This window comes from Prinia subflava, chromosome 18 (genome assembly GCF_021018805.1).
Source record: "Prinia subflava isolate CZ2003 ecotype Zambia chromosome 18, Cam_Psub_1.2, whole genome shotgun sequence".
Lineage (NCBI taxonomy): Eukaryota > Metazoa > Chordata > Aves > Passeriformes > Cisticolidae > Prinia > Prinia subflava.
In genome coordinates this window covers 4,043,714-4,071,620 of record NC_086264.1, presented here as the reverse complement: position 1 = coordinate 4,071,620, position 27,907 = coordinate 4,043,714, and the positions used below count along the sequence as shown (strand labels likewise).

General features: G+C 39.6%; 1 protein-coding gene and 1 long non-coding RNA gene across 7 annotated transcripts in view; one reads left to right on the top strand and one right to left on the bottom strand.

The window, feature by feature from the left end:
- LOC134559895 (uncharacterized) overlaps positions 1 to 26,170 on the bottom strand; it is an 85,305-nt gene extending 59,135 nt beyond the window's left edge. Inside the window, exons 1-4 of the long non-coding RNA XR_010082616.1 lie at positions 26,032 to 26,170; positions 8,180 to 8,308; positions 3,141 to 3,221; positions 1,639 to 1,859 (exon numbers count right to left, since the gene is read on the bottom strand). This is a non-coding gene — a long non-coding RNA (uncharacterized LOC134559895). The remainder of the gene's footprint in view (positions 1 to 1,638; positions 1,860 to 3,140; positions 3,222 to 8,179; positions 8,309 to 26,031) is intronic.
- The window catches only part of PDE5A (phosphodiesterase 5A), a 107,477-nt gene that overhangs the window by 32,171 nt on the left and 47,399 nt on the right, over positions 1 to 27,907 (top strand). For 2 of the 6 annotated variants that reach the window (XM_063415207.1, XM_063415206.1), the window contains exon 1: positions 26,106 to 26,375. The exons of 1 other annotated variant lie outside the window; for it this stretch is intronic. In XM_063415207.1, coding sequence (XP_063271277.1) covers positions 26,272 to 26,375 — 104 coding nt within the window. In that variant the 5' untranslated portion in view covers positions 26,106 to 26,271. 3 more of the 6 variants (XM_063415208.1, XM_063415210.1, XM_063415209.1) reach the window with 3 other exon arrangements.

The following is a 27,907-nucleotide window of genomic DNA, read 5'->3' as shown; positions in this document are numbered from 1 at the left end:
GGGCCTCTAGGATCCTTATTTTTAAGAGCCTATCCTCATTTGTGTAGGTGGCTATTTTTAATAGGAATGACAGACCAAAGCCTAGTCATATCACACAAGGAGATTTGTATACACAAAAAGTATCTTCTGTGCTTCCTTTTCTTTTTCCCAGAAAGTTTGGAGTTTTGAGCTATGCAAGATGGATGAACAACGTTTTGTCTTTGGAGTTTACACTGTTCAGATTAAACTGAGGATATTTTCCAAGAGCATGTGTTATGTATTTAAGAAGTGAAGTTCACTGTGGGGTGATAGAGATCAACATTTTTTTTCCTGGAAGAAGCTTTGTTTAGTTTCCATTAAGTAATGAGCTGCTAAAGGATATGCTGCTACAAGAATCTGAAGAAAGGACACCTTAAACACACTACAGCAAAGTATTATCCTGTGGGACAATTCCATAGTATAAACTAGTGCCAGTAGGCATTCCATCACTGAAATAGCAACTAGAAATAGCTAAACACTGAAAATTTGTTCCAGAAACATTCTTGAGAAAATTGTTTTCCTGAAATACATAATCATGCTGGTTTTTTTTTTTTTTTTTTTACATTCCAGTGTTTTTACTGGTTTGGTAGTCTTGACAGGAGGCATGAATCACAAACTTACAAGCAGATAGCATTTTGCATCCTTTTTTGTGGAAAAGTTGGCCCCTAATGGTTTTGCAAGATAGAGCAAGGGAATTTGCAACATGAAGATTGCTTTGAGTTTCATTTATATAAAAATGAGAAAATTGGATACTTCTATGGTTAGAGCTGTAATGGAAGTTGTGTCAAAAAAATATTCTTTATTCTTTACTTAGGCAATGTAGTAATTTATTTTATAGAAACAATAATTTTGACTGGGATAGTCTATGAAGTGTGCATGACTGAGAACAGAGGGGCAGTAGAGTCAGCTGAATTTCATACTGAGGGATTGTTAGTCAATATACCACCCACTTTTTATACTTCTTCATTGCAAAGAGATAACAAATGTCCCATATGAGATTTTTCTGAGTGCTCAATATTCACAGTTAGGTATCTGAGATATTTGCTCAACTTAGTTCCTTGATATTGTTTCCTCTTCCCAACCAGATAGCCTTCTGGACTAAATTTGTTTCAAATATACTCCATCTCATCATTAAATTATCTCAATTTCAAGTCCAACAATCATGTTCTGCAAACATATTGTCACAACAAGCAAATAAAAACGAGTGCAAGCATTTGCTGTGAATATTTTCCTGTAATGCTGTTACATTGCTCTGATCATCTGGTCTCCCATAAAATATACCAGCAGTAAAGAAGTGATAAACAATTGGCCAACACTTATCCACTTATTTAGAAACAGTTCCTTGGTGAATATTTGTGATTAAGACTGTGCATGTGTCCTCAGTTGTAAGGCAGGATATCTATTTTATCCCAGCACACAAGAAGATCTCATCTTTAGTTCCTACTTGTGGAAGTAAATTGGACATGATGCCAAGCCATGGCTCCTTGCACACACACTGTTCTCTGAAACCAGGTCTATGTGGAGCTCACAGCATGGGCTTTGGGCTTACAGGAGTCTTGTAGGGTTGTAACAGCAGGCACTAGAACCAACCCCAAACACCAAAATTCCACATGTGCTTACCTAGAATTATCTTTGCTCCAGCCTTACTGAAGTCCTCAGATTTCAGCTCAAACAAACTGCAGTGAACTCCAGACTGACAGAAATAATTCTGGCTGGCTTCAGGCTTGTGATTCACCACAATAGCTTGGCCCTAGAGGCACTCATAGGGAAAACATCAGGTATCAGGGCTCCATGCTGACAGCCTAGCCTTGCACACATTTTCAAGCTGTTTGAACAAAAAACTTTGAAAAAAAAATCCAGATTAAAACAGCTATTCCTTGCCAGGGTGTCAAAAGAAAGACAGTAACAGACCCAGTTCACTTGTGCTGGAAGTGCAGAGCTCACCAGCTCAGCTTGACACCTGTGTAATGGGAACAGTGCTGCCAATTTACCCATTTGCACAAGGATTTTCCAAAGTGAGCACCAGGAAAATATCTACTGTGAAGACAATAGATGAAATTCTACATAAATTTAGTTTAGATCACTCAATATCACTCCAAAATCTCTCTGCAGGACAGAAACACAAGTATTGCCTGCAAAAGGGCTATGAGTATTTGCACAAAGTCTAGGACTCCTTCAAATTTTGGCTGTTCTAAGTGATTGCCAACTTGTAGGATTAAACCTGATATTTATATAGGAGACAACCTGGAGCTGAGATCTCTGTTTCTGCTTTGAACTGGGGTATAGAACTACGTCCTCCAGAGACAAAGTTTCAACATCTGCCAAAAAAGGTCTAAAAATACTATTTTTCCCTAAAGGGGGAATTACAAAGTGAATTAGTTAACACTTAGAAAGGGTTTAGGGTTTATGCAAACTAAGTACCATGGAAATGCAGGGTGCTATGATCCCTTTATATTGGAGTATTGTATCATCCTTACAAGTCAAAATTTCTTCCATTGTTATTCCATGATATCCTTAAAAACGGACACCCTAGGTTTTTCTTTGCATTTCTCACTTCAGCCAGACAATCCTCCACTCATACTGCTTGGAAAAGAATTGAGTACAGTAAGGGTTCTGCTTCCACCCTACGGAGCACTTGGAGTTTTGCACTTCACACTTGGGCTCATTGTTGTAGAGGAAATACTAATGATGACAGCAAATGAAAGGAAACAGCCCTTATGAGTTGTGAACTCCTAGGTGAGTTGCCTTTGTTTTCCAGAGTCAAAGCATGGTATGAATGTTCTAAATTAAGAATCAAAGCATTCCATATCTCTGAGTACATGTATAAATTAAAAGTAGGAGTTTATAAAATATCTAAAGCCCTTGAACAACAGGAGGACACCATAGCCCATTCCACAGTTTTGGACGGGTCTACTGGTCCATTAAGATTTTATATACATTTGGACATATATCTGATAAACATTCCCACATAACTGCATTAAAAAAATCACTTTACATGGTAAAACAAAGATGTAAGTAGCAGGAGGCAAACCAAAAAAACCAAGTGCAAACACTGGTAAATTTTCAGAACTTTGAGTTCTTAAAAAAACTTGCATTCTGGATCTAAGAATTCTCATACTGACCTTGAATTTACTGGATGGCTGGAGACTTCAGAATGTATGAAATCCAGTCAGCAAATGCTCCAAGGTTCTAAAACTCAAATACTTGAATTTGAAGTATATCATGAATTTGTGTTCATACAGTAGAGACAATTTAAGTTGCATTTGGTACCCATCCATTAAATTATGCAGGTTTTTAAAATGCACAAGCTTATAGTAAGTACCTCCAAGAGCATTCAGAACAAAAGAACATTTCTTGGTATTTTAATTCTCTGTGTTGATGAAGAAACAAATCAGTATAAAATACATCATTTAAAATGTATGATTTCAAAGGTTCCCCTGTTTACTACATGCTAAACAATTTTTTTTCAAAACTGTATTATTGAGAAATAAAGCGGAAAGCATGAATCTCAGATATTTAGCATTCATTAGTGTTACATCTGTAATACTGTCTCATGTCACAGCAAGTAAGGGATAAAGGATGTCTAATGTGAGTGCAGAGCTGAACAGTTATGTTCCTTATCAAACGGGAAGATGTATCAAATGGGTGTTCCACTGGGGTCTGTCCCAGTGTTATTCAGTGTTTTCACTCCTTACTCAAAGGTCACATCATCAAAGAGGCTCATTTGACTTAGAGATAAATGAAGTCTGGTTCATTGCCAGTACTTTGGAGGTCAAGAATAGGATTCCACATAGTTGTGACAAACTGGAGATACAGATGGAAAACTTTTTATCTTTTTCGACTTCTACAAGTGTGAGCACCACTCTCAGGAAAATAACCTGCACAGACAGAAAAAGTGGCATAGCTGAGGACGGAGAAATTCAGAGAGAAAAAAGCATAGAAATGACAACTGAGAGCAGCCAGGACAGGAGCTAACAACGTCATGCTACTGCCAACACAGTGTCATTCTGGAATGTGGATAGCAGACAAGATTGCAGATGAACCCTTTTGCTAGAGCAGCACTGATAAGGCTTTAGCTGGATTGCTGTTGGCTGTGTCAGAGACCACACTTCAAGAAGTGTATGGACTGGTCAGATACAGTCCCAAACATAGTAATAAAAATGATGAAGTGATCTATAAATTATGAATTAGGGTAAAATACTGGAAAAGTGGGATATTTAGCTAAACAGACTGAGGAAAGCCTTGAAAATAGTCTCTCAGATATGTAGAGGGCTGTTTTATGTGTCTGCAGAAGTAACAAGATAAAATTCAAGAAAGATTCAGGTTATATCATCAGGAACATTTTGTAATGAAAGGGCCATGAACAGCGGGAAAATTTGACTGAGGTTTTGTGCATCCCTACTGAAGATTTCAAGGTAGGCTGACAAATGTCTGCCATGAAACACCCAAAGGTTACTGCTTTTGGCTTGTATCAGGGGAGTCCTTCCAGCCCTATGATGCCATGATCCTATTTGATCTTTATCCTGTTTAATTCAAAGCACTAAAAGTTTTGACACACACCACACTGTGAAATACATTTGAGTTCAATGAGCCCATAATATATTTCTGCTTATCCACCTTCTACTTCTACTTTGCTGAAGGCAAAAGACAAATTATTATTGTTCTCATTCACCCAATAATTTTAGTGATACATCAATTTCTCAGTGATGATCTAGAAACTGAAAGGCTCAAGCCTGTGTGATGTGAACATTGTGGTCCCAACTCAGATATAAAATGAAGGTTAAGAAAAAGCAAACACATACATGCTGTTTCAGGAAGTGTGTCAGTATCTGGCAGCTTGTTCAGAAGGTTTGTTTTCCTATATGGAGAGACTGAGCTCTACGTGTTTCATTCAGGCAGGAAGACAACAGAAAATTAAATCTTGGACACTGACATAAATATTTCCAAAACATTGTTTGTTGTTTAATTTACAATTTCAAATGACTGGCACAGCTCAGACTGAAAGAACAGAAATTATGCAAATAACCACGGGAACTAAGAAATGCTAACAACAGTATTAATCTTTCTATGGGCCTTTTCTGGAAACTTCATAGAAAAGTCGGATTGTGAGGAAATAAGTGTGGGTTGTGGGGTGGTTTTTTTGTTTGTTTGTTTGTTTTTTGGTTTTGTTTTTGTTTTGTTTTGTTTTGTTTTAGCTAGGCTGAGTTTTATATCCAATGTCTATCCACAGCCCATTTGGAGCTATTATAGGATTATAGGGATTAGATGAAAGGCATAAACTGTAATTATAAGACAAACCATGCCAAACCAATATGAGCATTGTTCACAAAGTCATGCCAAATGACATCCCAAGCACACAATGTGGAGAGATGATGTGCCAACAATTTTAATTTGTGAGAAACTGTCTCAGTATTTTGTTTCACTTTGATAGTAACATGTTCTAAAAAAATGTCAGCCAGTTACTCCGGAGCTGGCGGTAGTCCAGGGGTGAAACTGTGATGAAGAGGGCCATTAGTGAAAAATGCGAAGCTCTGAATTTCATGTCATTAATATTTATGACACAGTGTGAAGAATCTTATTTAAATGCCACTGTGTGTGTGGGTTTCGGTGAAGGAAAAGGAGGGGTGCTAGGGAAGGAAAGTTACAGTATTTATGCTAAAGTGTGCAGGAATCTTGACGAGGAACAAAGCCCTTGACAGACACTGGGTAGCCATAATTAATCTAATGATTGGATAGTTACACTTTATCTGACCTCTGATTTTAATGGCATAAAATTCTAAAAATGACTGTTTGTCAAGCTGCCAAGTAAAATGCATTTGGATGGGTATTTGAAAACCAAATATCATTTTTAACCATCATCTATTATTTTGGGCAAATCGCCTGAAGTGGACTAAACTTCAAATATTTATTTCATGCCAGCCTGTTCATCTGGAAATTCTGTTGTGATTTCAGGTGGACAACATGTTTTGTTCAGTACAGTGCTATAACTCCTACTAGTGCCTGCTGAAGTCCTGCAGTAACTGAATTCCTCCTTTTGCAGAGAGTAGGAAAGAAACTCTGCTGCCAGGGAGTGCTGCCAGAGACCCTTCCTGGGTCACAGGAGGTGGTGAGCCACTTTCACATCCAGAACTTCCTTAAGCAATGGGGTTTGTGCACTTACTAGATTTAGATTCAGAATTTGGGTTTCTCAACAGTGAAACTATGTACGGTTTGTGTGACTGTCCAGGGCTGACAATGCTCTGTGCTTTGTAACATGGCTGCGAGTCCCTTTCATGTTTTTATAAAGTTCACGTAAGATTTGAATGAACTATGTAGCAAGTCATTGTCTCCATGTTTTTAATGCAAATTGTCTCATTCTCTTGACATAAATAGTCTGTTTTATGTCCTAACTTAATTCCTACAAACTGCTGTGTTTTTTCAACTTATGTTGTTATGTCAAGAAATAAATGAAGTGAACTATACATATCATATTTTTCATGCAAGTGTCTGGCATGCATATTGCTTACATACAAATACAGCATTGTTTAAGAAAGAGAAGAATTTAGAGGGAGATGGTATAAGACATCCATTTTTTTAAAGCAGCAATTCCTTGGAGATTAGGTGGGTTTTTTTTCAAATGACAGCATTTCACAGGCTAAAAAGAAAAATCTGCTGTTCAAAACACAGAAAATCATCAAGTTACATACATATTTTTATACAATGGTATACATACAATATATACATATAATTTTATATGATGGAAGTCTGCTATTTGTTGAACTAAAATACAAAATGAAATACTACTGGGATTAACTGCTGAAATTTTTTTTTAATATGTGCTTGGTCATTCACTCCTGTTACCCAGGAAATGCATCAGCTTTGAAGTCCCTATCTCCTAGTTTTTATTCAGAGAAGGTCAAAGCTAAGGTTCAGCAGGAATCCAGGAATTTTTAAGGCAAAGCTGAATTAACTCATGTGGCATGTTGTCCTAAATTATTGCTTTATAACTGTATCTATCTAGAGTATGCAGTAACATACGGAATTTAAGGATAGTTGATTGTACTCTGCACTACACAATTAGCCCTGAAATAAGAAGAGCTTGGTTTCTCATTGACTTTTAACTGATAAATAATGACTATGGAGAAATTATTTCTAATGAATTTTAATAAAATTCTCATTAGTGGGATATCCCCTTTTGCACTCCTCTGGTGGCTCTTTAAATCTGACTGACTTTCATACATTTGCCAGCCTCATCTCAAGGTCCATATTGAAAAATCTAAAAATGCTTCTTGCCATTTCAAACAAACCTCAGTGGAAGGGGAAGGAGACCTGTTTGATAATCTTGGAAGAGCCATGTTCAAGGGGCAGTGAGGATCAGCGCTGGCTGGAGGGCTTGCCCAGTGCTGCTACACTGCAGGAGTGTTAAGTTAAAGGGGAAGCTGCTCCGCATCTGGAACTGTTTAGCTTTAGTGAGCACTTTCTACTGAGCACTGAGATTATCTTATCTTCTTTCTATCTCTGTGAAACGTAGAGATGTGCATTCCAACACGGTTATTGTTAGTGGGATTGCTACATTCACACAATTGCATCAATCGAGTTCCTTGGCATTTGATCCATTTCCTGCAAAGAGGGAAGGTCTTTGGCTTCAGGCCTAACGGGGGTGGCTGCAGGCTGATCCCAAAGGCACTGAACACTGATGATCAAATCAAGAGCTGAGGTGAAGGGTTCAGCTGAAAAGGTCCCTGACTCTCAAGAGCGTTGCACCTCCTGGGAGGCACTGGGCCCCTCCAGCTGCCCTGGCCATTAATGCGAGCTGAGGGTGCTCAGCATTTGGTATAACCCAACTATAAATGCATTACACTTAACTGCATAATCTCAGGGATAAGGGAACATCTGTCATCCAATAGCAGCAAACACCATCTGCTTTTGTATCACCATATTCCTACTTACTTGAACAAATGGAGTTCAAGGGACACTGGGCAGTGCTTAGGAAAAACCAAAATGTATTTAGACTTGCTACTTTGCCCTTTTGCATGCTTGGAATAACTATAATGAAAGGCTTTGCTCACAAAAGCTTTCATTAATTTGCTATTTGTGCTTTCTCTGCTATAATTTCAGAACTATACCATTTTTCTCTAACCAGCTCATGGAAACTACCCAAACTAGTTATGAAGTAACTCACCTCTCATTACTGCTGAGCTCAGCCAGTAGCCTACATCCTTTTTCAAGATAATATCAGGAGTCTTTCTTGATCTTTTCAGCTCTTGCCAGAAGAATGGCTGCTCCAGCCTTTTGCTTCTCCTTGCTGGTACTAAAAGAAAAGAAATGCAAAGGCGGCAGAGTATCAGGCAAAAATCTTTTCTGGAAGACTAAAGTCAACCTCTGGAATTTTGCTAAAAGAAATTTACAGCTAAGGTGGTTTGAACACTTTGTACTGCTCATAATTTATAGTGACTTCTTATTGATAATTTTAATGTCTGGAGGAAAATGAAATTATACTCTACTGAATTGTGGAGTCACATTTTAAAGATGTTCAAAGTATCTGACAAGATAATTGTTTCTCTTCTGGTTTTTGAGTATGACTGTTCCTTCTTTTAGTTGATTAAACAAACAGCAGAGCATGTGTCCTAGTCTGAAGTAGGAAATGGTTCTTTAGGAAGCTTTGGGAAGTCTATCACTTCTCTCACTACTCCAATGAACTCTAAAGGCAGTTAATGATAACAATTGATGCTGTGCTTTCCAAATTTAGCCCTCAAGGGATTGATGTGCTGAGTGTCCCCAGAAGAGTACTTGACTGGAAAATCAAACTTAGGAACTGGTGTAGAAAAGGATGCTCAAGTAGGCCAAATGAACCAAATATAAACACAGCTCCAAGAACTAAGAGGAAATTAGTAGAGAACTAGAATGGCTCATAAATCTAGAGAGACAAAAAAATATGTTTATCTGGAATCTTGGAATTCAAATTCAATTTGTATCTAGTGCTTGGTCGAACTTTTCAGACAACATTTTGCAATGTTTGTCATTTTTTATACAATTTGTACATTTTATCATAATTTATAGAAACAGTCTCTCTGTTTTCCTAAATATGTACAGAGGCAAGGCCTGTAGAGAGGTTTTGTACATATTTGACCAATTACATCCATGAAAAACCTCCCTGAAAGAATAAAGTATTTAATTTGAAATGCTTTCAAGCTCCCAGATGAAGTTCCAGCTTTAAAGGGAATGGCATTTCTAAAGCCCCAAGGTCTACATCAGAATTCTACACTCGCATCTCTGTTCTCACCATAAAAATGAAAAGTGACATCTCAAGGTAAAGTTTAATATTATTTGTGTCTCACAACAGCACTTGAGAACCTGAATAACTGATCCCACAGTATTTAGGAACTGTGCAATATCTATAATACAAGGCTATCATATAGATAGATTAGATTATTAGCTCCTAACAGACTGGGGGTAGGAGGAGAAATAAGCTCTGAGAGTTGAAATGTTACAGATCCATTGAATTCCAATCCAGCAAATGACACAACAGGACACATTAGCTCCTAAATTATCATGGAAACTGGAGTGGCCTCTGAAGGGAGACTCACGTAATTGTGTGTCATTGTTTAAAACTATCTTCTAAGTCTGGAGACTGAAAGAAAGCTTTGCACCACCTTGCATGTTGAAAGAAAATAAGAATTTATTCAAATTCCCAATGAGCACATCTGGAATAGCCTCCAGTATTTTGCAGCCAACCTTCAGAGCCAGCCAGTGTGAGATTTCTTTGGTTTTATCTGCACCATCAGCTGTGGTATGTTGTAATTTAGATTTAGGGGGGTCCCCGGGGAGCCCCCCAGGTCCTAGGGTCGTGGGTGTTCGCATGCAGGCAGGCAATGAGACTCTAGACGGCTGGTGAGGTGCTGGTGGGATGAGGATTTATTTGGAGTTCGACCCCAAGAAGGCAGCATGGTCACTGAGGGAGAGGGGGAAGGGAAGGGGAGAGGGGGAAGGGGAGAGGGGGAAGGGGAGAGCAGCACAGCCTCCGGAGGCCTCCAAGGAAAAGAGAGCGAGCCTTCTCCGTTTGCACCCTTAACAGAGAGGTTCAAAGTGGGTGTGGTAAGATTCTTCAGCCAATAGAGTTACAGATAAACGATACTGCAGGGAGGTTACAGATTTGGGATAAACCATACACTTTCCAGGGGTGAGCCAGAGCATACCATTTCCATAAAATGCAATTCCACAGTGGTACAGCACTGACATAATTTAGCTGTTCCTGACTACTCTGCCTCAGCTGATGAAAACAGGATCCTTATTAGTACTGACATTAGTGCAAGCTTATTTATCTCACTCTCCCTCCACTGGATTACTACTATGCTTCTCAGAATGTCTTCTCAGCCTCAAATTAAATTGCAAATTATAATGTAAATTAAATTGTTCTTTTTTCCTGGCTATCTTTGGTTTCAAGAAGACTGTACTTCCCAAACAGTACCGTAAGGCCTCTGCAAAAAAAGGTATGGGGAGAAGCCACTTGTCTTCTTTTGGCTGAAAATCAACTGTATAAAAAAGCTTCTGTCATGATCACACTTCTAGATTACCATCTCCTAATATTTTTTGACATAAATCAGAGGTAGTTAGACTGTTAGAACAGGTACTTCAAAAAAATCCAGGTTATTTTATGTATTACTAAAAGTATTTTGATTTGTTGGTTTTGTTGGGTTTTTTTTCTCTAAATGAATGCTCTTTAGCACAAATTTCATGAATACCTTTATCATCAAATTATAGGGATCAGTATCCTCTGCTGAAGAAAAGGCAAGTCTTGATGAGAAACTTTAATGAATCTGCACTGGGGGGCACTAACCCCTTTGCTGTGATTTGCTGGAGCCTGAACACGGCCCAACTCAGCAGCCTCACAAAGGATTAGCTGACAGAAACAAGTCCTGCATATGAGATGTGAAACAAGTCAGGGAAAAATCCTTTACAAGGCTGCATGGGATACAAGCTATTCCCTTGGATAATTTCCCTTCATTAACCATTTCATTAGTATTGAACCCTTCAGGACCTGTGAGTGTCCATGAGCACGCTCTACTGCTGTACATCTACCACTGTATATTCTATATGTAATGTGTGCTGAGGCCGTGCCATGTGGGGCTTTTCCGTGTTTTCCCCTAAATTGAAAAGTTTTTCTGACAACTTTTTTTGGCTAAGTTCCTGGAAAGAATTGTAGGGTGGTTTTTTCTTTTTCCTTTTCATAAAAGACGAGTTCCAAAGTGACAATTTCTTCCAGTAGGTAAAAGGAATTCAAACTTACCGTAATAACTGAGTACTTTAGGGCAGTGTACAAAAACTTTTGAGATAAAGATATAATTACACATGATGTAGATATGAGCCTTTCCAGACTTTTCAAAAGACTTGAGGATCCTTTCAGAGATCACATGCAGTGGATATCTACTCACTAGTGATGAAATAACAGCCTCTTTTCTTCTACTGTTTGCAACTGATACAGACTAAATCCCTTTCCCTCTTTTTCTGATGGCCCTTATATTCTTTTACACCTTAATTACAAAAGGAAACAAAGTTCTTTCCAGTACAAGCCATAAGTAGATGATACGCTTTTAATTGTCCTTGCTGGGAATGTCAAAGCGGGCAGTGCAATCCTTCTTACTTAAGAAATATGAATAAACCCTTGTTTGATAGTTTGCTGATTCCTAGATGATCTCTTAGAATAGATAAATTGCCTAATTTCTCCACTTCTAGTCACTGACATGTTTGCATATATCAAATGAGAATACATGGAAAAATAATGATTGAAAATCAGAGATTAGTGTTTCTAGCATAGAAGGCAAACAAAATATAACCTATGACAAAGTAGATCCCACATATTTATAGTGCAACTTCTGGCCAATTTCCACTGAATGACATTGACAGGCTGGTGTTTCAAACACATGTTCAGTACATGTGTGATTCATTTACTTAATCTATATGGGATTCTGAATATTTATCATGAATTAACAACATCTTTTTCAGTAATAAATAAATAACTAGTTATAACTACACACTAAAAATAATCCTGTGACAAGGGTAGAAATGGAGGTAAGGAATTCTGACTCTTTGTCTATCAAGTCAGTAAAATTAGCCAATCAGACAAAAATGGCAGGAAATCAGAAGGAATTAAATCCCTACTTGTATCCAGGAAGGAATTGCACTGCTGGAAACTCTACTCATGTAACTGAGAGCTTGAGACACTACAGAACTCAGAGACTTTCTCTAGTTCACAGCTCCAGCTTTTCCTGCCTCTTTCCACAGCTGTGGATTATTTCTAGCCTGCGCACTGCAGCCATGTTAACTAATTGGTGAGATGGAAACTGTCCTTTTCCGTGAAGAAGCCAGTTCAAAGAGTAAGTCTTTGAACAAGAGTAGGCTGGGTGAGACTGGAGTTCTGGCTCATGCTAAATCCCTTACCCTGCATGCCTCCTGCTATCCTGGCAGCACAGTGTTGGGACAGAGCTGATGGTCAGGTGCTACCACAGCCTGCCCATGCCCTTTGCACTCTCCCACTTTCCCAAACTGCCAGGCAGAGCACCCTCTGACTGAGAGCAGCCCTGGCAGCTGTGGACAGTGAGGAAGAAACACTTGCTTGGGGCAGCCCTGCGGCCCCTCTGCCTGCGCACACCTCTATCAAAGGTAACAGCCACAAAATATCAAAGACAGTTTTTCCTCTCCAAACTCCCTGCTTGTTGTATTTTCTCCAAACATGAGTCCATCTGCACCTTCCCAAGTGATGGACATGCAGTGACATCTGTGTCACTTCAAAAAAAGCATTTGTGTGTTTGCTTCTCATGGGAAGTGGAAACTACCAAGAAATAATCATCAAGACCCTTTGTTGCTTTTCCTTTTTTGTACCTATTATTTCTGAGCAACCTCACCAACGCAAATCGGATTTAAACTCACAGAGTTATGGAGAATAAGGTTCTTTGAAGCATCAGAACAAATATTCTTGATTCCAGAGGATATCTATTTACTTCATTAGATCACATAGATAACCCATAGCTACACTGAGCTCTCACTGACATCACTGTACTTCCTGTGTGGTAGCAAAGTTCTCAGGGCTGCTCTTGGGACCCATACTCTGTATTAGTCACTCAGAGATATTCAGACTGATGGACACTTCTAAGTATTCCCAAGACCAAGAAAGGATCATTTATGTAAACCACTGTGAGACAGAAGCAGTAAATACATTATTTTAGAAAAAGCTGAATCTGGTGGTTCAAGAAAAACAGTAACAGCTTTTAAAGCAAAATTGAAATAACACATTACCATCATTCAGATTTGATTCTTCCTCACAGTTTTGATAGAAATACCACTTCAGGTGCAAATCTCTGGATGAGGGCAAAATGTCATCATCAACAAGCTTCTCCTTTATACCACATTTGTATAAATACAGATAAACACTGGTGAAATGAGTCACTCTAAACATCCAGTACAAGGTAAAGAGGAGAATTTGACCCACAAATCTGCTCCTCAGATTTAATTAGTTTTGCAGTCGTGAAGAGAGTATGCTGGTGAAGGGGACAGCCAAGCAGGATCCAGGTACGTCTGCAGCCACTTCTCCTCTTGAACCTGTGATGTTTCTACTGCACTCTGCATTTAGTGAGGTCACTGATGGGCACGAATCTGTGCTTATCTCAGAAAGATGAAATAATGAGCCACTCCTTGCCATAAAATACCTGCCTTTCATAATTCTGCCTCTTTTTCATCATTATGATTCATGATGATTAATTTATTTCAAGGCAGTACAAAACATTTTTTTTCAACTCTGCAAAAGACATGGGATCTTCCTAAGGAAAACCAAGCCATGCCGTGACAACGCATGATTAAAAACACTACAGCTACCATCCAATGTAGTTTATGACTTATCCCTTCTGTGCCAGGAGGGACATTATTTTGATAGTGGGGATGATAAGTTATGGAAAGAAATTAAAATCTTTTATCCAGATCTTTCAGATGTATCCTTAATAAACCCTCATCAGTTCTTCACTGATTTTCCTTTATCTTGGAGATTGCATTTTTGAGTTGCAGCTCATCCTTAACTAATAAATGTTTACTTAGACACAAGGGAACTTTAGTGTGAAACGTTCAAAATGAAGAGATGAGAATAAAAAGTAAACAAAATTTAAATATTTTGGCTTCTCAAGACTAAATTAGCTCTTCAATCACATTTAAAATCTGCTTTACATTCCCCAAACTGAGAACTTCTGGCTCGATAGCCAAAAATACAGACATAGGGAAATGGAGTATAATTTCATAAATATTGTTCTTTATCCGCAAAGTAGTAAGCAAAGTCACAGGTTTATCCATCAAATGAAAATCTATAAAATCTTAGCTAGCAGTGGCATTATGTAGCCAGCTAATATTATCTGAGACAGCTATCTGGTGGAAAGAAATCATTTTTCTACAGGAATATTCTTGGTGTTCACAAGACCTCTGTTTTACAATCACATTCCCAAAGCACTAGAAGGTTACAGAAAGAGACAGATTTCAGAGGGATTCCTATCTCTGGGCACCAGGAGATTTTTCTTCAAGATGGGATTACCCTGTGGGAGTTCTGTGAACTTTCTTTGAAGGACACAATTTTTGTTTCAGAATAGCTCAGACTGTTCTGAGTTGCAGGTATTTTATTTAGAAAATGAAACTAGGTTTCCATACAAGGTTAAAAATATTCCCTGAGCCCTCTGCCACATCAGATTGCAGGAGCTGGACACTACTGAGCTATCAATACAGTCAGTATATTTTTCAGGAGCAAAATACAAACATTGAGTTAGAACACTTAATATAAGTTTACTAAGTACTTTTGCTTCCTATCTTGGTCATGGTTCTGAGAGTGTTTGTTTAAATGAGGAGGAAAATGAATAGATTCCCCAGACTTCTCTCCACTGCCAGCAAATACAGTGCTCACTGTCATCCTTTGCATACCATGTGGTGAAAGGGGAAAAATTTTATTCTTCTGTTAAAATACTCATTGTCTGTCACTACTTTGCTTTTCACATTTCCTACGAATGTATACTTATGGCTGCTTCAGTTTTTACTGACTCTTGTAGAGACTTTGAGAAACATCTTTGGTCTAAATTCTATGTTCTCATGAGCTGGCACTAATTCCAATCTTTCCTACCTAGCACCTGACAGCACCAGTCTGACACCCTGACAGCAATGCTGAGGAGTATGCTGGGGGACTGGCCTGAGGGTGACAGCTTTTACTGGGGATAGCAGGATGTTGAGCAGTGCTGCTCGTCTGCCTGTGGACCCCAGGCCATGTTATCTGTTTGACAGGATGAATTGGAAGGCAGATCAGTGAGAGGCTCTGTGAGAGAGGCCATGGCACATGCCAGGTGTTTTTCCTTTCACCACCCTACTTTTATGCACTGCTCATATTACTTCAGTTATTTAACTTCCTTAATCTGATAAACATTAATAAAGCAGCAAGTTCTCCCCCCAGAACTGAATTTTTTAATAATTTCTTTAGGCAGTGAGCTTACAGTCTGCTCCTTTGCCAGGGTCAGACAGCTCAGATTACACAGCCACCTTCCTGCATTAGACCCAGGGATTTATGGAGAAAATTTCTATTCTGCTTTGTAGGCAGTGAAAATCTACAAGACTGGCAGCATAACCAGCTTTGTTGTAATACCCTGTTCTGAAGGGAACATTGTTGTTGATTACTCAAATGTTTTTACCTTAAATGGTTTTCTTTAAATTGCCTCATTTCATTGTGTTGTGCTTAGCTCACTGGCACTCATTAATCTGCTTCACTGAGGAAAGAAGAATCAGTTGTATTTTTCTCATTTTTGAAATAAAAACAGATTAAATTGAATTCAAATTACCCATTTTGCCAACAAGGAAGAACATAAATATTAAGAAAGCTTTCCTCATAATTTTGAAGGCCTTTTCTCCTCTATTTACAGCTCTTTTTATTTGAGCTCCATGAACATTTGTGTGGGCAAACCTGTGTGGGAATGAACGGTACACAAGAGAGCATTTTGGGCCTGTAATAAAGAGTTGCTATCTCTGAATTAGATTCTTGATTAAATAAACCACATTTTGACAGCCTTAGAGTTGCCTTTTAAAGGTCAAGACATTCAGCCAGAGAACAGAAACACTCTGTACAAAACACAAAGGCCTGGTCTGTGTCCCAAGGACCTTTGCTAAGCAGCACAGATCTGTGAGAAGAGCACAGAGAGATCAAAAGGGGAGCAACAAACCAGAAGCAGCAGCATGGTCAGATAATGATGGCTCTCTGTTGCTATTGACTCGTGTCTCTGAGTGCTGCCAAAGAAGAGTTTCCTGAGGCAGATGTGAAGAGGAGAGGGTATTTTGCTCTTGCACTTACACTAGAGTGTAAGGCTATTTTCAAGCACCGGTGATGATAAGAGCAAGAATGAAACAGAATATGGTGAAATGTGGTGAGGACACCAGACACACCAGAAAAGAAATTTACTCTTGAGCTAGAAGCTGGAAGGTCGATGTACAGAGGGACATTTCTCCAATTCTTTCCAATCTAAAACTAGGAGGGCAAAGTTAGGCAAGGTAAGAAAGTTATGCTGTCTCCACACTCTTCTTGCAAGTAGTGGCTAAGGTGTAAGCTCAATGTTAGCAGAGGAAAAGGAGCAAGAGAGCAGAGAGTCCAACTTGAAGCAAGAGAGCTGTTTGCTCTGGGAGCATCAGAATAAATCCAGATGCATTTTTTCTATTTGTATTTTGTGGCTGCCAGGTTTTTAAGTGAATCGTATTAACAACTTCCTGGGACTGTGCAGAGCTCCAGCTGAAGTTCCAGCACCAGCAGGCTGCTGGTTCTCTGATGCCTGGATGCTGTCTCCTCCTTAGATGGTCACTGACACCCTGACTCTTTATGAAGGCATGAAAATGATATCTCTTTTCAACAAGATACTATTTTTTTTTGAGGTGTTCGGAGTATTTGTTACATTTTTCTTTCCACTGGATATGCATGATGCTGGCTAGTGAATTTGAAGGGTCCTAGGGTTGCAGGAACTGATAGATGTTCAAAGACACAGATAAACACACAAACTGAAATTTATTTCAGATATTTCACCCACATATTTTTTAATTACCTTGTAGTAAGTCCTTCAGAAATTATTTTATGTTACTATTCATAAGCATAACTCTTCAGAAACAGCAAGAATCCAGGGGAAATCTTAAAAAAAAAAAAGAAAAAAAGAAGAAGAAGAAGAAAGAAGCTCTGTCTTTGAATGAGGGAGGCTGTTTCAATCCAAAGCTTTCCTACTGAAATGTGAAGGGACCAAACTGTCCTAAAGCTTTGAGCCACTTGGAAAGAAAAACAACTGGAATATGCAGGGACCCCTGAAGCGTCAGGCCTGTTAGCAAATGGAAACAATAGTACTTGCATGTTTCAGCTCGATGCTCAGCTGGGCTGTATCCATGGTAAAATCTACTTTCTCCAAGTTTTTATGGCTGGAAAGCACCTGGGAGAACTTGCAACATTCACTTTCAATTTTACCAGCTTGTTTAAGAACAATTTGTATTATTTTCTTTCCTTATTAATAACTATAAACATTATAGAATTCCTGTTCCTATTCCTTTTGTTTCCATAGATATATTTATAACCTTTTTTGTTACACACTTTCTATTCTAAATAATTCAACCTCTAGCAAGCAATAGAATGACAAGATTACAGGAATCCAAAATCTGTTTTACCTTGTTGTAATATTAAACTCCATGTATCAGTTAAAATGAATATTAATCCATAGAAAATCAACATCTTTCAACCTCACTAAAATTCAAAACCAGCAAAAAGACTGATTTGGTTTTGTGTTGGTTTTTTCCATTTGATGGTTTTCATTATGTGCAGCTCTGTGTTCTCTTAACCTCCCCTGAGTACTTTTACATAGCAAAACAAGGTCACACTTTTATTTACACACAGAGATCAAGAAATTGAGATTCAGCCACTATGTATTTACAGGGAAGAGCTGTGATTCATCTTTTATAAACTAACAAAAATATTTTGCCTAAGACAGAAATGCTGGAAGGATAAATCAATTCATATCTGAAAGTCAAAGAGCAGATTAAAAGAAGACAAAAATTTAGCAGAAGAGCTACTCTGGTCAATTAGCAACGACATGTTTGGTTTCCTTTACACTGAAAGAATCTGTGGTGGCAAATGCTTCCTGATTTACCCTGGGTTTTCAGGGCCCTAAAGTAAGAGGAAAAATATGTGATTTAGGGAGTCTGAAGTAGCTGTTTTCCTATTAATATAAAATGCAACCTTGTCAATACAAACTTAATCAGCTGTGAGGTTTCTCCACAAAACCTGTAATTCAGCCATCACAGAAAAAATAGGTGTTGGCAGTTCTAATCAAAAGGCACACACTGCAAATTCCAGTAACACAGCCTAAAAGAATATGAAGTCAGTATAAATTTACTGAAGTCCAGTACTGCAATACTACTCTGTCAGTGCCTTTACCTGGTAATGTCACTATACTGGCAGTGTGCAGGTAACATAAAATTCTCATAAAACACAGAAACTCTTCTACATCACTAACAAAGGAAAGCAAAATGGCAGAGAGATACTATGTCCCACATGCACAAAATCCTGCTTTCCAGTCCATTTTGTATCTCTGACACCTAGTCTCACATGGAAAGGAGGAAAACAGCAGGGAATATGTATGTGCTTAGTGCAGGATGACCTGAGGAGCCAGGCTGCAGCCTGCAAACACTCAGCTGTCCTTGCAGGCTGGCCCATGCTGTGTCACTTTTGATTTCCTCAGGAGTCCCTGTGTTGCTTACTATTTAAGCCATGAGAACACCACACAAACTTGTTTCCACATAAACATTTTACTCTGGAAATAAAATTAAAACAAATTCAATAAGCTCAAATAAAACCTGGGGTTTTTTCAAGGTTCTAAAAAGAGACCAGACTTAGAAACCAAAAATCAGGAACATCAGGCACAGCCAGTAGCTCACAAGCAGCTGGAAGGAGTTTTAGGCTCATCAAGAGCTTCCCTAATATTGTTCTGTATTGAAATAGTTTAGCAAAATTATGTGCTTATTTCCATCCTGATGTCCCCACATTCCTCACTCGTTCTGGCAGCTTTCTTCTCACACAGTTTGATTCTCCCCTGCTCTAAAATTTACAGTGAAGGCCTCAAAAGCGGGGTGCCACAGCAGTGAACAGGCAGGGCTGAGCCAGCTACTTGGTTTTGGGGCTGAGTGGCCAAGGCTCTCCTTCACCATGAGCAGAACTGGTACATGTACCAGTGAGGTACACGCTGTTTTCAGGTGCTCACATTATGCATTTGGGAGCAAAGACACCAAATGTGGTCTGCCACATTGTTGACACAACTCCTCCTGCTTCTCCTGGGACCTGGTATAAGCTGCCAGAAGTGAATGTGTAATCCTGGTAGCTGTAGAAAGATAGATTAAAAATCAGCTCTCTCATGATTTAGAAACTAAATGTAATACTAAAACCAAGTGTCTCATTTGATGTAATTCTAGCTGTGACAGAAATTTTTTCTATAACCTAAGTGAAATCCCATAAACTTTCTATTTTGCTATAGCTACCTATAGTACAGTACCAATGACAACTATTGCTGTCCTCACTGATCTAATGGAGGTAGAATGATTAATAAAAAAGCTTATAAGGGATGCAAATGATATTTGGATTCCAACAAAAATAGATTTAATTCGTCCCTTGCATTGGTTTTACAGCAACACATGAAGTACCAACTATGCTAAAGGCTGCAGAAACACATGGCCATGGAAAGCCCCTGCCTCAAAAACTTAACATTGTGCAACCTGCCAGTGATGAAATGTAAGTAACAATTTCAGAAATGTGGCACTAAATGTGAAAAGCTAGGTTCTTATCACAATTTGGACCCAGCAGCTCTTGAAATACTCACTAATTTCCTGAGGAGTATAGCTTCACATTTTCAGGAAGGCAGGGTGATGCTGACCCCAAGCTATTTAATGGGAGAATCTAAAAATCCATTTCATTTATTTTGCTCTAATAATTTTCTTCTTTTATTTACCAGAGAGAAACTAGTTACCAAATATCAAAAGGTTTTGAAAGCTCCAGGTGTTCCCATCAGCCAAAGCTTAAAAAAAAAGAGATGAGGAGGAATGAACAGGCACTGTGGGGAAAACCTCTCCACAAGACTGCTGATGATCTGGAATCAGCAGTGGTACATTGTGAATACTCTCATTCAGATTCCCTTGGCCAAACATCAAAACCACAGATGACATGAGGGATAGGTATGAAAAGTGAAGGAGAACATGGAAGGATCCCGAGTACATCATATCTCAAAAAAAAAAAAAAAAAAGAGAGAGAGAGATAGTCAGAAATGGACACACACTCCTGTTCAACATCTTTTCAGTCTTACTGTTCTCATCCACTTTCTTCTTGAGTATAATTAAAATGCTATGCAAACCCTTTTATATTCAGTTAGCAGTACTGCAGTGCGCCTTAGTTACAAACTAATCTCTTACATAGTTTTCTTTCACATTGTTCAAAAGAGTGACAATTTTGTGGTTATATCTTTAGCTTATAATAGCAATGTTATACATAAATAATCACCTTATTCACTGTATTTACTGTTTAATTTTTTGTTGCTCTTTCACAATCAGAGATTAACATTTTCCTTCAATACCAGAATATGTCTGTGCATTCCTAAAATGCCCTGAAAACAATTTTTATGTCCATTGCACAATATTGCACTAGCTGTGTGCCACTAAAATATTCTTCATGTGATCTATTAAAGAAGAAATTTGTATGTTCACTACTAAGATTCCAAAACATCAAGAACTAAAATAATACCTGTTTAACAGGTATGAACCCTAAGCCTAAACCCTAAAAGATAAAATTAAAAAGAACCAAACTAAGCAAAACATGTCTTGAAATTCATCATAAGATCCCTAAGACAGAGGAGAAGCAAGCATTGTTCCATTATTTAATAAGGAAATTGCAGATTATTTTGCCTGACATCAGCAACAGGGAAATAGATGGAAAGATTGGTACAGGAAGAAATTAGTGTATAGTGAAAGGATGACAGCACAATTAACGCCAGTCAACATAGAATATTAGTTTTGTCAGGAATAAAAAACCTTCCTATTTTACCATGAAACCAAGAATTAGTTTCATAAAGTAAACTTCTGTAAGATTTCATTAGGGCTTTGGCTCACATGTGTACAGGAGTTTTGTAAAAGCCCCAGCAATGTATACTATCAGTCTGGTCCACACTAAATGGACCCAAATCATACTGAACATTTTTGAACAAAAATACAAAAATATTGATGGAAAAAGCTGCAAATTACAAAAAGTTACAGAGCTATAAATAACATGAAGGGCAGGCCCTTAATATAGATCAACTAAGACTACTTAGTGACGTCTGGCCTATATTTCAACACAGAGAAATCTAAGTTTTTCATTAAAGGAATGAAGAAAATCTCATTTGAAAGATAGGAAATAATTTTTACTTATTATAAAGAAATTGAAAGAAAGAAATCGTACCAATAGGCCCAAGCAGACACATTCCCAGAGCAAAGTGTAGGCAAAATTATTCTTATTGCCCAATGTGGATTAAACCATGACAGAGTTGTTCCTACTACACCTCTCTGTGGCTTCAAAAGATCATTACTTGGATAATGTCCTGAAAAAATATCTCCAGAAAACCAAGGGTTTTACTGAGACAAATTATACTAACTTGTGATAGGGGGCCTTCAGAAACTCCAGCTGTTAGGTTAACGTATGAGAAGTTTAACAGAGAATTGTGGTATATGAGTAGAGAAACAGGAGAGTGAATGCCCACATTACAGTGGTGTGTACTGGAAAAAAAATCTGACTCATTTTTCACTTACATAATTTGCCACTAAGTCTCCATCTCCAAACAACCACAACTAGGAAAACAAGCCCCTTATACTTTGAGTCAATATTATCTGTAAGACTAGGTATAAACCAAATACTTAAATTCTAAATCACAATTACTAGTAAAAGTAATCAAGCAATAGGAGCAACTGCTAATTGAAAATTACTAAGTAATTGCAAAGAAGCTCTTTAAAAGTAAGTATTATTGTAAATTAATAAAGGGTTTGATATGCCAATGACAAGGGCCTGGAATGAATCTGCCCTACACATTTCTTACTTACCCACCTTCCAAGTAAAATCCACCAAACCCTATGCATATATTATCCACCTACAGTTTCACCCACATGCATCAAACCACATCACTGCCGAGACTGGTGCCCTTCAGCAAACCTGCACTAAGCTTGGCCAAGTACACATTGCAGGACAGGCACAAAATTCAGTGTGATAAATTGGAGACATATTGCAAGCACTAGATGAAATTAAAAATGTTCAAGAGCAAGAAAATGCAGTTAGAGGTAAACATACAGACAGCACCTGAGTACATGGTAAGTATATAAAAAAGGAGAACAGAGTACAGAAGTCAACAATATCAGGCTGTTGCCAAGAAGGCATGAGCAAAGGTGACTATTAGCAGGAACAGAGTTTGCAAGGAACCCAAAATATTCTTTCCACTACATTGAGATCTGATCTGCATTCAGCTGGATTACTTAAATCTAGGTTGGCAAGATACAGCAAGAATGGGAGAGACAATCTAGGGAGTGCCCGAAGTGAGAATGAATGATCAGAGGGCTGGAAAAGGTGATGTTCAAGAAAGAACTGAAAGATGTGGCACTACTTAGCTTAAAGGAGAGAAGGCTGAGAAAAAGAGAGATTGCTAACAGCTTTCCAGCTTATCCTGAGGCTTCCAGTAGAAATCAGAAGAAGTTAAAATTCACGCATACCGGTAGATTTATATATAAAAATGTTCATATTTTAAACTCAAATCCTAACTTACATTTTTCAGAAGATAAAGTTTGACAGTGTTTTCCAGACAAATATCCATGCATTACAAACAGCTTTGAGAAGCTGCTACTTTCCTGATATGAACAATAATTTTGCCTGGTACTTTGATTGATGCAAATGCTCAAACACATTTAAATCAAAATAGGAGGAAGCTACTATTTTCCATGGCTTCCTGTAAGACATATGAACTGTTATCCCAGAGGAGAGGGCAGGTTATGCAATTGCTGAGCCGCTCTGGGGAAACATTTGCAGCAAATATTTGGAAAGGACTGAGAGAAAAAACTTTTAAGACAGTCTCATCATTTAGTGTTTTCATCATTAAATAATGATGAGATTTAAAATTAATGGGATTCTGGTTACTATTTCACTCTCCTTATGGAATGAAATGGAAGGGAAATGGAAAATGGAAACTTGCCTCACCAGTATTAGGATTCTTCCACTGCATGTGTGTGAAAGTGCTGGCTAATAAAGAAGTGGAATAGTTTCCTCTGCCTTATCATATTCTAGCCTCACGGGCCACAGAGTACAGTCCTAAACTTGATTTAGGAACCAAAATGGACCAATTGTTTTCCAGATTTAAGAGACGGTGGAAAGACAGCCAATTCCCACTTCACAGAAAAGCTAAATGCTGCTCCAATTCATCTAATGATTAAGTCAGACAAGTTAACAATGCTGATGTCTGAAATTTTTTTTTCTCTTTTAAAGGGGAATTAAATAGAATTATATTACTTCCAAATAAATTTAGAGTGATTTGACCATAAACTATCACATACTTTTCCTCTGGTTATATATTTCCTTATTTATTCTTATTACTTATCCTGAGTTAGCAGAATTTCTAATTCATGTGCCTTGAGACTACAAACCCCCACCACCCACTTTTTAGTCTCTTTACATGACAATATTTGCAAAACATCAGATGAAAGATTTCAGCTAGCTAATTTTCCATCCACCAGCAATAGCATGACCTACTGATGGAAAGGCTTCCTGGCTTGAACACTGAGCTCTCAAGCAGCTGAACTTGAAATGAACATTTTTATTTGTTTGTCATTACTACAAGCCCTTCTCAGGTTTAGAGCTACTCCACATCAGTTCTATCCTCCAAGCTCTGGAAACAAATTGGAAAGTTGAGTGAGAGCTAAGACACACAGAGCTTTTTCAGAGTACTTTGGAAGCCAAAGTTATGGCAGACTTTTTCCACTTTGACTATTCATTCTTTGTTATGCTTGGCCTTTGTCCCCTCCTGTCACCTTAAAAACGAAAACAACATGTTCATTATTATTCATAAAAATTCATCGGATATGGAGAAGGCATCTCTTTTTCCCCCACAACTGTTCCGTTTTTATTTCTTCTGGGAAAAACTATGCTATTCTATGCTTGGTAAGAATCCTTTGAACTGTTGCTTTGCCACTGAATTCACAGGAAGATTATCATTTGCACTGGCTTCACTGATTCTTATCTTCAGGCTAAATAAGGGCCTCAGCAACAGGAGCTGCAGCCATGGGTCCCAGTTCCTTGTGACATGGAGTACAGAGATGCTGGATACACCTCAGCTGGCCTGGTATTTAATGTTACACGTTTACAGTGCTCCTTGGTGCAACCCCTACTCCTGACTGGGGCATAATGGATGTTACCATAGGATAAATGCTTATTTCTATTAGTGCTACTCCTAATTACATGAAATGAGACACTATCTATTGCAGCTGACATAATTGCATTGACCATTACCTTGTTATTCTCCTATGAGACGGAGAGAAAATCCTATCTTACTTTTTAAATACCAGTAATTAAATTATATATTTGTATTTCTCCTTTTGTAAAGAAACTCTTTCTGCCTCTTTACAAAAAAATATTTCCATGTGTTTTTCCTGTCTAGATCACCTCTGATGATTCTGCAACTGTTTTTTGAGGCTGAATGAGCAGTACTGTGATCAATATTCCATATAAAACAATTCAGGGAATGGCATTTTAGTTACTTATAAAACTGTATAATTTACATTGCTATTATACTTAAACATTTTAACAGAGCGATATTTTCCAAAACCTCTGCTTAGCTTAGGAGCTTTGATTGCCATGTCTACTGTAGCCTCAGAACTCTTTCTCAGAAATAAAATGGCTAATGCAGAAATCTCTGATTTACACAATGGGTTGTTGGAGGTTTTTTTTCTAAAGTATCACTCTTTCCAGGTTTCGGCACTAAACATTTGCTTCATTTATTGTCATGTTGTCTGGTTATGCAATGTTCTTGGTAATTCTGTATTTCCTTGCTAAAAGATTTGTCTTTGCTTTGAATAGCAGCTTCACTCATGCTGCACGTAACTGGCATATGCTTTATCTTCACATTTGCTCTCTGGTCACCATGCACAACATTTGCCCCCAGACTCCCTTTACAACAGAGTAATGTTCATGTAAAACCTCACTTACTGCTTGCCTCATGTTACACACAAACTCTCACAACCAAAAGACATGCATGTCCAAGTCAGTGCAGTCACAAAAAGATGTGACTCAAAGACACAGGAAGGTAAAACTTTTCCCTCAAGCTCATGGACAAGCTCTGAATCCTTTGCTGTGAAGTGCCTGCTGCAGCCCCTTCTCAAGCTGCAGAACCCACTTCTCTACATACAGGAGATATATCTCTGTATCAGGAGTCTATATACACCTGAAAGGGGATTAGGAGAAGCAGAAACATTTCTTACAATAGCTCTCAATTGACTACACAGGAGAATAGTTTGTAAGACTCTGTATATTCCCTTCCCCTGAACCATTCTGCTATTTGTATCTTACCTTCAAAGACACTGCACATGTGGCAACACAGGAAGCCATAGACATGCATCAGACTTTGTGAAAGGTGTATTGTGAATGCAGAGTATGAATTATTATAAATATGTGCACGTGCACATTATAGAACGGAACTACAATACATGAAAGCTGTGCTCAGTGTTAACCCAAATTGCAGTCCCAGGTGTCTAATTTTGAGAAAGTAGGAGCTGTGTGTTGAGCATCCTCAGAGCTAGGCTGTGCTTATTCAGAATCCAAAACGGATCTAACAGCCGCATTGTAGGCATGAAGGACCGTAAAGCCAGGGCTTTAGTACTCATATCCAGGCCGAGGTCTGGCAGAGATGACAGACTGACACCCAACAGCGGAACCCTCCAAAATGAAACTCGATTTACCACTTTTCGAAGCAGGCGGGGCTGCGGTGGAGGTGGAGCCGGCTCTGCCCGCTGCGGGACCGGCGGCCGGGCCGGAGATGCGCTGAGGTGCTGCGGACTGGGCTTCCTGCTGCCCGCACACCTGGGAGCAGGGCGTAGGCGGGGGTGGGAGCTCAGGGCACCGCAGTTGTAAGGCGGGCCGGGCTTGGGGTAGGCAGTGCCGGCAGCCGCGGAGGGAGGCGGCAGAGCGGTGGCGGGAGCATGGAGCGCTGCTTTCTCCCCGCGCCGGAGCAGGAAGCGGTGGAAGCGTGGCTGGATGATCACGGGGACTTCACACGCTCTTACTTTGTTAGAAAAGCTACGAGGTAAGAGAGGAGCGGCGGCGGATAGAGGTAGTTCTTTTCTTTACAGGAAGACCCCATTCTTCTCCATTTGGCTTCGCTTCCTCCAAAGAAAATAAAAAGAAGCAGCTTCCACCGCCCTCGCTCTCGAAAGAGCAAGAACTGAAATCACCACGCAGCAGCTCTGTCCGGCTGCCACCGAAGGGCATATGCAGTGCTTCCCCTCTGGCTCTCGCTTTCAGCCCCCGGCCACTCCACTGCAGGGAGCGCCCGCCCGGCACCGCGGGCCGCTTGGGGAAGCTGTGCTAGCCCCGGAGCTCCCTGCCCTGGGCTTTTAGTTATTTTGTATTCTTCTCCGTTCAAAACAGACATGGTCAACTTCTCGTGAATAGCGAGCAACTATGTATTTCCTCGAGCTGTGAAATTAGTAGAAGTCTCAAAGAGCATCTGATGTCTTGGGGAGGGCGGGTTTTGTTGGTACTTAGTCATCTCAAAACAAAGCGCTGCTCTTCGAGAGCTCCGTCACCCTGAGGATTCGTCAACTTTTTTGATATGAGGGCGGTTCCCGGACCAGCGAGGGCCACGGGTTAAGCGCCGAGGGAGCTGTGCGCGGTGCATTCGAGATCGGAGCTCCGCCCGAGGAGGGGGCCTCGGGCGACCGTTCAGTGGGGAGACCGCCTCTGGGACGCTGCGCCTTCTCCCAGGAGGGAGGCGGGGTTGCAGCCCGGGCAGGGAAGGATCGCTGCCCGGGGAGCGGGTGCTCTGCCGGGAGGGGGCGGCGCGGGGCACCGCCGCTGCTCGGGGGTGGCCGCTCCACCAGCGCCCCTTCTCGGAGCCAGTTCTTGCGAAGAACCTAATACTGAGGACCTGAAGAGTTTGTCTGAGCATTTTCGCCCCTTGGCTTGACATGCTGCCTTTTGGAGATAAGACGAGGTATTTGCGCACTGTTGTCTCACGCTTCAACAGCGGGACTTCAAGTTGGAGTAAATTCGGCTATTTTTAGAAGTGCAGTTAGGTTTCCATTTTGAATATTTTCCGGTAAACAAAGCCGTGGGGATGCAGAGCCCGGGCGATCTGCAGATCCCACGGTATGTCTTAGCGGGAACTCGGGTTAGTAAGTCGTGCGCTTGGCTCCGCGGGCTCACTTCGCTCCCGAGCTGCTCGCACCATCTGCTCACCGCTGCTGGTTTGCTTCTTCCCCGAGTCACTTGGCGGGGATGGATGCGTTCTGAAAGAGGTTTTGCTGCTGCTATTCCTCTCTGCATGGAATGGGGCGGTAAAAAGAGAAATCCTTATTAATAATTGACTCGCAGAGAGCTAGAAAGCTTCAGGGGTCACCTGCTTGCTTGTGACCATCTGTCAGGCAGTCCCCTTTCTGCTGCTGCTGTTTCCTAAGTTCATTTAACAGAAAAAAAAAAAAAAAAAGCTCTAAAAATGTCTTTTAAATGTTGAATTTATTTTTAATGGCTGTACATAGGTGCAGGATACATAGATGAAGTAGTTAACCTTGATGCTTTCCAGAACACCAGTGAGTGGTGTGGCACTGAAGGGCAGCT